The sequence below is a fragment of the Rhodnius prolixus genome, unplaced genomic scaffold (genome assembly GCF_049639745.1).
Source record: "Rhodnius prolixus isolate KJV_2025 unplaced genomic scaffold, Rpr scaffold_12, whole genome shotgun sequence".
NCBI classification, from domain to species: Eukaryota; Metazoa; Arthropoda; class Insecta; order Hemiptera; family Reduviidae; genus Rhodnius; species Rhodnius prolixus.
Genome location: NW_027411635.1, coordinates 14,837,328 through 14,846,899, shown reverse-complemented (window position 1 = coordinate 14,846,899; position 9,572 = coordinate 14,837,328). Strand labels below are relative to the sequence as shown.

Genomic DNA, 9,572 nt, shown 5'->3' with positions numbered 1-9,572 from the left:
GTGAACAAATGATTGGGTAGTAATAATTAACGATAACCTAATGACCCGTAATGGTTAACTATCCTAAAGATAGTATGTTTTGAATCCCTGTAAAAATGATATGAAATATTGTCATTATGTCGTTTACATGGCAATCTTTACAACAACATCATCATGTCTCATAAATGAATTCATATTTATTCAAACTTTATTAAAAAAAATTTACTGTTTTACCTGGGGGTAAGTGGATGTATATATTTATTAGTTTTGTTTTGAATGTTTATGTTTTTAGTTTGTACACTCATTTGAATTCCCAGAAATAGAATACGTATATGTATAGTTTTGATAACTGGATGTGCAGTAGTGATATGGGGCAGTTGTAATTATAACAAACGTGTTCATGTTAGCTATAAAAAGAAATATAGTGTCAACCGCTCGCAACGACTTTTCGTCAACTTTACTGTAGAGATCAATTTTTATTTATTAAATACTTATTATCTACTACAATACTAAACGGGTGAAGATAATTATATAAATTCAAAAATAATTTTAGAAGACCAATTAATTCCTAATAAATGAAAACAAAAGCTTTAGAACATTAGCTGAGTTTTCACTCTGCCAAATATGAAGAAATTCGATCTCCTTGTTGAGTGGACAATACACCCAGTTTCCACAGATTATGCAGGCAAATAAAGAAATCAAGAAATCTCGCTAGCTAACTCAACGTATGTGGTATTATAGTAAATTTTAACAAAGGTCTGGCTGAATTAAATAAAAATTATTACGCATTTATTTATTTATTTATTTATTTATGTTGTTGTTGCTGTACTACATCTATTTAAGTAACCTTTTTCTTGCTTACATTCTACTTTTCCTATTTCTTTAGAAGGTATCGCAATCCTCCAGATTTTCAATTTCAAGTTTTTACTTCTGAGGACTTCTTAGTACGAAAAAGTAATTGTTACGAATTGGTCAGGGTGTGTTTATTTATTCGTCATAATTAAAAAAAAAAAGTCATAGAAAGTTTTGATATTTTCCTTAAAATCGGTAAGCCGGAATTACCTCTTTACTTAATGAATTTTTTAGTTTTTTAGAGTTTTCTCAAACTTTTTTTAAATTATGATTAATGGAACAAGACTCTCAGTGTAGGCTGATGTGTAGACTATGCCGCAAGAACTCTTAAAGCTCTAGTCCATTTCATTTTCGAAGTATACAAAGGATTAGGTGCCCATAGTTCACAAATTAATGAATTAATGAACAACACACTCAAATGATGGCAAGCCGCTTTTCTAGCCATTGCCGACGTAAGGAATCGAACCCCTAGTAATACAAAATACGAATCAACTTGGTGTCAAAGCCTCCTGTTATGGCACCTCATTCGTTTTATTATAATCTTAACTTTGTGAGGGGGACATGAGCCCCTTGTCTAAGCCCATAACATCACTAATTTTTGATTCTGGTTTATTTTCTAATATATTTTTATTTTCTCAGATGACAAGAACGGAAGAAGTATTTTCCTTTACATTTTTTCCGGAATGGTCAGAGATCAGAACCGAAAAAAATGAAACATACGTTATACCTCCCGACATGAGATTTAACGAAGGACACAAGCTGGCTTTAGCAGTATATTCCTTACTGATGTTGATATCTGGAGTGGGCAATGTGTGGGTGTTGGTGAGACTGGCCAAATCAAGGAGATCTCGCACTAATAGGATGTTGACGCATCTGGCTATCGCTGACCTGTTTGTTAGTATTAAAAATCTATTCGGCAAAGTTAAACCTTCGGTTGATTAATGTAGAAGAAAGCTTAATTTGCTTTCTTCTGTTGCCACTTTTTGCAACTCAGCAACTTTTTCAGCTTTTTGAAATTTGCACACTCTGTTTTTTTTTTTTTTTTTCAATTTTTGATTTATTAAAACTGTCCGGTAGGACAGTTGTATAAGGGTTGATCATCAAAAACTGCACGAAAAAGCGTAACGTTGAAAAACACCCAACTTTGACAATTTTTTTCTCTTTTTCTATAAAAGATAAAATTCCCAAATTTTCTTTAAATTATAGGGCAAACCCTCCTTTATAACTTTAATTTTTTTGCAACAACCCAGATCTAATAGGTTTTGAGAAAAAAGTTGCCGAAAATGAGCAAAAACGGCTTTTTCAAAAAATGTTCTTGTTCTTGTTGTTGTTCTTGTTGTTACCTTTTTTGTAAACAACGTAGCGCCTAAACGCGTGAACCGATTTTCATGAATGAGGTGTCATTCGATTCGGAATTTTATGTAGATGTGCCTTTTGGGGGTCTCGACGCTGTACATCGAATGGGAGAGGAGTTAGCCCCCTTTATTTAAGGCCCCCTCCAAAATTATTATTACTAATTACTCTGTAAATCTTGGCCCGATTTTGATAAAATTTGGTAGGATGATAGGGTTAGGGCTCCCCTACGTAACATTAAAGCGACGATCTGCTCTTACACTTGTTAAGGGGAAGTATAGCAATCGTTGCAAATTATCGACACGTGAACCGATTTGCATGAATGAAGGGCCATTCGAATCGAAATTTTGTACAGATTTGCACTTTAAAAGTCTCGACGCCGTGCCTCATAAGGAGGGGAGTTTGCCCCACCCAAATAAGGCCCTTTCTAAAACTATTATTACCAATATTTCTATAACGCTTAGTCAGATTTTATAAAATTCAGCTCGAATAAGTGGTTAAAGCTCCTCTACGTTGCTGATGCTCTTGCACCTACTAAGAGGAAGTACTGCAATCATTTAAATTATCAATGAGTGAACCGATTTAAATCAATGAATTGTCGTTCGATTAAAAGATCTTTGCCTCTTTGCCTTTTAGGAAGAAGTACTGCAATCGTAGTTTATTTTTCTTACTCCTCTTAAAAGGAAGTACTGAAATCGCAGTTTAATTTTGCTATTTACTTACAAATACCTTCCTATGTTATTCAAAACGCTTTTTCAAAAAAATTGTTATTGAGGATGGTTTGGGGGAACGCAACTATAATCATTCTTTAAAAAGATCTCTCCATTGGTAGTTACGGTTCCGACTTAACACCTTATCAGATTATAATGATAGAATTGTTTATTCCAAATTTTAAAAAAATCTGTAAAGAAGATATGTAACTTTGTAAAATAAACAAAAAGGAAAATCTATCCAAAAGGTACAAAAATCTCCTTAACAAAAACTTACAGTTTAAAATGTTAAGTATAAGGGTTGATTAAACGCCAAAAGGTACACAAATCAGCGAGTACCCAACATTTCATTAATAGTTAAGCAATTCTACTGCATTAATTTTCATTAATAAGTTATTTTTTAGAATTTATTAGATGTCACAGACCCTTATGCTGGCCACTTCATTTATAATATTTTTTTGTTATAATTATGATAAATCACATAAATATGTACATGCATGTTAAAGTAGAAAAAGACAAAGTTAGAGTAGGCTACTGTCTTGAATTCGTCTTACCGAAATATTCGTGAGCACAAATAACACACAGTTAATAACAAGTAGATTATTCAACAACAATTATTCATTTCTCAATTGTAATTTAATTTAGTCCCCCTAATTTTACTTATAGTAAAATACTGGAATAATTAGCTGCCCTAAAAATATGCATATCTTATTTACTTTATATTACATATATACAACATTGTGGGATGAATACCTAGATTGAGAATGTAATTGAAGAAAACTATATTATTTGCGATAAAGCCAGATAATTATTACCTATTAATTATTATAAACGTTTGACTACTACATAAAATAACAATTACTTTAATCAAAGAATGAACTTAAACCGACGATTTTTATTTAAAAATAAAAATAAATAAATAAAATAAACAAAATCATTGATGTAAGTTTTTTATACAAAAAAAGTTTTTGAATTTTTTAGCCTCATAATTTTTTTTATTTTTTGTAACGTTTTTCTTTTTAACCTGTAATTAATAGTTTGATTATTATAGATAACTAGATATTACTGTCAATCTACAGTGCTACTTGAACATATATTTTGTAGACGAAAATGGCCAGCATAAGGGTCTGTGACATCTAATAAATTCTAAAAAATAACTTATTAATGAAAATTAATGCAGTAGAATTACTTAACTATTAATGAAGTATTAATGAAATGTTGGGTACTCGCTGATTTGTGTACCTTTTGGCGTTTAATCAACCCTTATACTTAACATTTTAAACTGTAAGTTTTTGTTAAGGATGGGTGGATACATTCAACACAGACCAATTTGTAAAAAAACACTTTTTCAGACTGAGGAGACCTCAAAAGATATATTTTTAGTGAACACTGAAACGATTTTGAAATACAAACAAGCAATAGTTTCTCTTATTTAGCAGAGTAAAAGAAAGTAATATTAATTATATTTTAATGTTTATAATTTAAAAATTTAATTTATTTCTTTGATGCATTTTTTAAATTTTCTTTTAAATTTGTAATCACAGAATAATTGAAATTTTTGCTAATTGTATTTATTTACATACGGTTTTAAAAAATAAAAAATGTTATTGTTAAAACAGAAGTAGTGTGGTCTTAAAAGTTTCTCTCTTTCGTTTCTTTGAATGAATTCCTAATTAAAAAGTGCTTAAAAAAATTGCTAATGGTTTCGCCTATTGTTAAATTGTCAAAATTGCAATGATGCTTCCTCAGTTATTTTCGGAAGTTTAATCTAGAAATCAATATTTTACTTTTATTTTATTTATTTAATAGCTTTTAGAAAAATGCAACTCATACCGAAATCAATATTAGAACAGATGGTTTGAATTGTTTAATCCACAGTTGGACGTAAAGCCTGTCTGAAATAATAGACATTAGTTTTTCTTTACTTATCAAAGCAGATGGCAGCAATGAAATTCAATCCTCTCAGTATCCTCTCTTATTGTTTTAAAAGTCACAGATGGACAGGTTTTTTTTTTAATGTTGAATGGCTACAATCAACTATACTTTCTGTCTGAGCGTATTGATTAAAATTATATATTTATTTTGATCTAAGGTCACTACTAGCTTCAATAGCCACTTCATAATTAGAGCCCTACCAATCTTCGGACAGTGTTCTCTCTTGCTGACTGCACTGTCCAGTACCGAACAGTGAGCTATAAAGGCTCCTTTTAAGGAAAGATCTAAATATTGACTAGTTAGGCAGTTAATGTATTTTTTTGATATCTAATTTCTATATTTGAATTGGGGCAGGTGTTGTTCTAGTGATTCCCAGTTCGAATCCCGCGAATTGCTACTTTTTATTTATTAGATAAAATGTTAATTGTGAAGTATGTGCTTCCGCCTTCGTCTACGATACCTAATTGGTAGTTGGTCCTTAAGCCCGCCAGAAAAAATAAGCGATTACTTTAATTTTTTTTTGTTTTACTTTTATAGACATAAATTTTACACTGTCGAATCTCGCACACATATTAATATTTTAAACAGAATCAAACAGGTATTTAACGTTCGTTTACAGTTCCCCCCCCCCCCAAAATGTAAATATAAATTTTCGGGGAAAAAGAAATGATGTACGAGGTTCGACTTGCGTGAAAAAACAAAATAAAAATAAAAACAGTGAAATGCAGTCATCGTAAGAAGAGAGTATCTCGGTTCTTCAGGTGGCCTTTCTCATGATGCCTGCAGAGATACTTTCGGCGGCAACAGTCGCCTGGTGGTTTGGAGATATACCATGTCGGATATTTGCATTTTTCAAGACTTTCGGACTATACCAAAGCAGTTTTGTTTTGGTTTGCATTGGAATTGATAGGTATGTATTACTGTTTATAAATTTTATTTTAATTCTACATTAAAGGAATTTATTTTTTAAATTCAATTAAATTTTATTTATTTATTTATAAAGGCTGTGAATTTATTTTTTTAAAATTAAGACACGCCAACAATTGGTGGCACGTTGATGACTGTTGCCTTTTCGATGCTCTGCCGGCCTCAGGACCGTGTTATATTGTGCCAGGCATTACTGTCCACGACAGAAAGTGAACATTGGAAGAGAAAATCTTAGGGAAAGCCCCTGGACCTATAGTCTTCAATTTAAATCTCTTGCGGCATAGTAACTCCAGGCCAAAGTCAGGCTACAAAATTCATTACCTAGTAGTCCACGTTTAATTAATAATTACTCCAACAAGTCAGGTAGCTTTTCAGATAACCTTATACCTTCTTTCGGAATCTGCTGACTAAAAAAGCATAATTATTGCCTAACCTACCTTGTTAGGAAGAAAAGGAAACTACACTGCGATAAAATGGAAGCACTTTTATGGCTGAGAATTCAATTATACAATTTCCCGTTGAAGGCTTTTAAGGGGAATAGGGAATTGATCCCTTCATTGTTTCATTGCTTCATATTTCAGGAAAAAGTGATAAGTACTTATAAAAATGGGTATACTAAGTTCAAGACCTGATTATCGTAGAAACGTTTGCTTACCAATATAATGTTACGTCAGATTAAACATATTGGTGAAATTCTAAATATGCAGCTGAAGACTAGTACATTGTACATTTAAGAGTCAGTGTTTATAGGCATCTGTTTATGGGGTCAACATAAACTAAAGTAATGGCACACATCAACCAGTCTGCAGGGAATGTTGGAAATGGTAGAACATTTGTTTATGCTTTTAAACGTGATGCTCGCAAAGAGCCGAGACCCCTGAAGAAGTGGCTAGTCCATTTTATCCAAGGTTCAGTCTATTTGTAAGACCATTACCAAAGTCATAATTCTTTATTTTTTGTATTTTACGCAGATATTATGCAATAGTTAAACCACTGAGCATCAAGGATACATATTGCCGAGGAAAAGGCATTGTAGCGTTAGCCTGGGTGATTTCCGGCATTTGCAGCTTGCCACAAGTAAGTGTGAATATATGATAAAATCTCAGGAACTGTCCAGTAACTGTCTGATTTGGAAATAACATTCAAAGAACTTCTACCTATATTCAAATTCAACAGGAGGTGGGAATTAGTGCAATTTCCAAATTGTTTTCACTAGAAATAAAATGGTGGAATAAAAAAAGGTTTTTAGCCCTCTAGACTGGATTTATATTCTAGACTTCTACGCGGTGTCATGCTATTACTGTTTTTCTTTCGGGTTGCTATTCGGCCCGAGTGGTCTCCTCAGTGATGAATAATAAATAAAGTGTTTATGTTTATGTATGAACAGAATATTTCAAAAAGAAAAAGGCGGAGAGATCGAGAATATTTCGTTGTTTCAGATATAAACGTAGGCAAGACTTACTTCCTTGCTCAGATTTAGTAGATTTTAGGTAAATAAATATTTTCATAAGAGACCTGAGGCGATCATCGTTTGAGCAAAAGCAGATTTCTCATGCTGATAGGTTTTCTTAAGGACTATTATATATGCTAAAACAGCTAGGCCTAGAACAAAAGTAATGACCAATTGTTTAGACGAGTTTCAGATCGAATACAACAACGCCCAGTTCTTGTTTTAAACACAAATAACGCTCGAACAAAAATTAATTTCAACTTTTGCAGGTGGTTGTGTTCAGAGAACAAGAGCATTACACTTTCACTGGGTATAAACAATGTTGTACATTCAATGCGTTTCCCACGTCGTCACACGAAATAGCATATAGCATGTATAACATGGCAATGATGTACATGCTGCCATTAGTGGTCATCATCTTCTGTTATGGCTCCATCTTCATAGAAATATATCGCAGGACTTCAGCTCAAAACTCAGGTACTGGTCTAGTGACATAACACAGAGAATGCTCTATGTTCCCCTCACATCTTTCGCAAATTTTATTAATTTTGAATGTATATGAATAAATAGTCTTTGATATTGTTTATTTCCATACGTTGACAGTTTGAAAAATAACCACCAAATAACTCATTTAAAAGCTTAATTTTAATCAGAGCCCTTAAGTTTATAAAATCACCTTCATTTCCGTTACTTATAAGTACATGCGGCTATGACATTAGATATTCAGGCTATATCAAATGAATGAAAGCTATAGGAATGGATAAATAAGGATGTATGCATGCAATTTCAAAACCGCATACAGTATAATCATCTATCCAAGTATGACAAAAATATATGGAAGATAGCAGCACAATGCAGCCGGCTACTTATGGAATTACTTATCCTTTGCAAACTAAACATTGAAAAGATTTGACTTGGTTAGACTGGGATAATTGCTGGGACGCCAATCTATAAGAAAGCTTTACGAGCATGCAGCAAGAAATAATCACGTTTTTTAATGAAATTAGTTGCGTTCATGTACTAGACTCTAGTCAGCCTCTAAGATAATTTCAGCTATAATGCGAAGAACATTCCTTGGTCTATTTACTTTTTCAGGCAAACTAAGACGATCTACCTTGGGCTTTCTGGGCAGAGCCAAGAACCGCACCTTGAAGCTCACGATCACTATAATTCTAGCTTTCTTCATCTGCTGGACACCTTATTATATCATGGCTTTATGGTTCGAAACTAATGCTTTTATACTATATCACATACATAATTTATTATAGCTGTTTATTATAGCTAAATATATACATATATGTCGTAAAATTCAACTGTTGGAAATAGAGGAATTCCATATCACGAACCTATTTCTACACCATTATTTTATTTGCGTTCTTTTGCGAATCAAGTATTATAGATGCATCTGGTCTAGCCTTCTTTTTATGTAGTGCACCCTTTTAATTTTTCGAGCACAACTTATTACTAAAATATTTCTATCTTGAGATATTCCAATTTTTATGTTCCTTTTAAAAATCTTTTTGGACTTCTCACTCGATCCATTTGCATTCACGATTGGGTACATTGTTTGTTTGACCTGTGTACATTATTTTTAAATAAAATATATTATTATTGTTAAGTGTAAGTTGTTTAAATGTATCAGTTTAGACTTTTTTATCTAGTTTTTCTAAAGTGGGTGCATCTATGTCTAACCACCTCACAAATTCCTCACTTCAATTACCAGTTCTTACTGTCCGTTTCGTTACTTAGGTACTGGCTGGACCGCAGCACGGCAGAAGGTGTGGATGTGCGCGTAAAAAGAGCTCTATTTCTATTCGCATGCACCAACTCTAGTATTAACCCACTCGTCTATGGTGTCTACCAGCGTACAGGCTGTGGGCCAAACAACTCGCGCACTAGTCATAACACCTGCATCACAGAACTACGTCAACAAAGAACTAATAATCATGTACGGGAAAATCTAGGGTAATAGTTACCTATCGAACAGGAGTATTCGTGTTCAAGGATTATCCAAAAATAAGTGCAACAAGTGTCACAGCTAAAGCAAAGTGTAAAAAATTTTTTTTTCTTTAATCGTCCAAAGCCATTTGTGTAGATTTAGTTGCAAATGGGCGTATCGTATCACCGTTGCAGTTAAAGAAGTTTTTATAAAATCATGTTTTCACAGGAATTACTTGTCTTGAGGTCTAGTAAATAAGAAAAACTATAATAATAATAAAATTGCTTATATTTTGTATGCGATGTGTGTAAAAAATAATAATAATCGTTAGAATAGATTCTTTCAGAGTTTGTCGGTTGTGATAAATGTTCTTACGTTAAGAAATAAAATTTATAATCTAAGTTTCTGAATACTGCTTACAATTTAT

At 32.6% G+C, this 9,572-nt stretch overlaps 1 protein-coding gene across 2 annotated transcripts; it reads left to right on the top strand.

Moving 5' to 3' along the window:
- The first annotated feature begins 60 nt into the window (after positions 1 to 60).
- Positions 61 to 9,178, top strand: AkhR (Adipokinetic hormone receptor). Of its 2 annotated transcripts, none has more exons than XM_074142807.1 (7): positions 61 to 219; positions 1,471 to 1,725; positions 5,591 to 5,739; positions 6,728 to 6,833; positions 7,476 to 7,683; positions 8,302 to 8,425; positions 8,956 to 9,178. In XM_074142807.1, exons 2-7 carry the CDS (start codon positions 1,471 to 1,473, stop codon positions 9,173 to 9,175), a joined length of 1,062 nt encoding a protein of 353 aa, XP_073998908.1. In that variant the 5' UTR covers positions 61 to 219; the 3' UTR covers positions 9,176 to 9,178. The 2 variants fall into 2 exon arrangements, with proteins under 2 accessions (XP_073998908.1, XP_073998909.1); XM_074142808.1 differs by lacking the exon at positions 61 to 219 and adding an exon at positions 367 to 704.
- Positions 9,179 to 9,572: the final 394 nt, after the last annotated feature.

Coding starts and splice junctions, on each gene's coding strand:
- AkhR (XM_074142807.1), top strand. CDS start 1,471: ATGACAAGAACGGAAGAAGTATTTTCCTTTACATTTTTTCCGGAATGG. Junction 7,684..8,301: donor GACTTCAGCTCAAAACTCAG/GTACTGGTCTAG, acceptor TTACTTTTTCAG/GCAAACTAAGACGATCTACC. Junction 8,426..8,955: donor TATTATATCATGGCTTTATG/GTTCGAAACTAA, acceptor TTCGTTACTTAG/GTACTGGCTGGACCGCAGCA.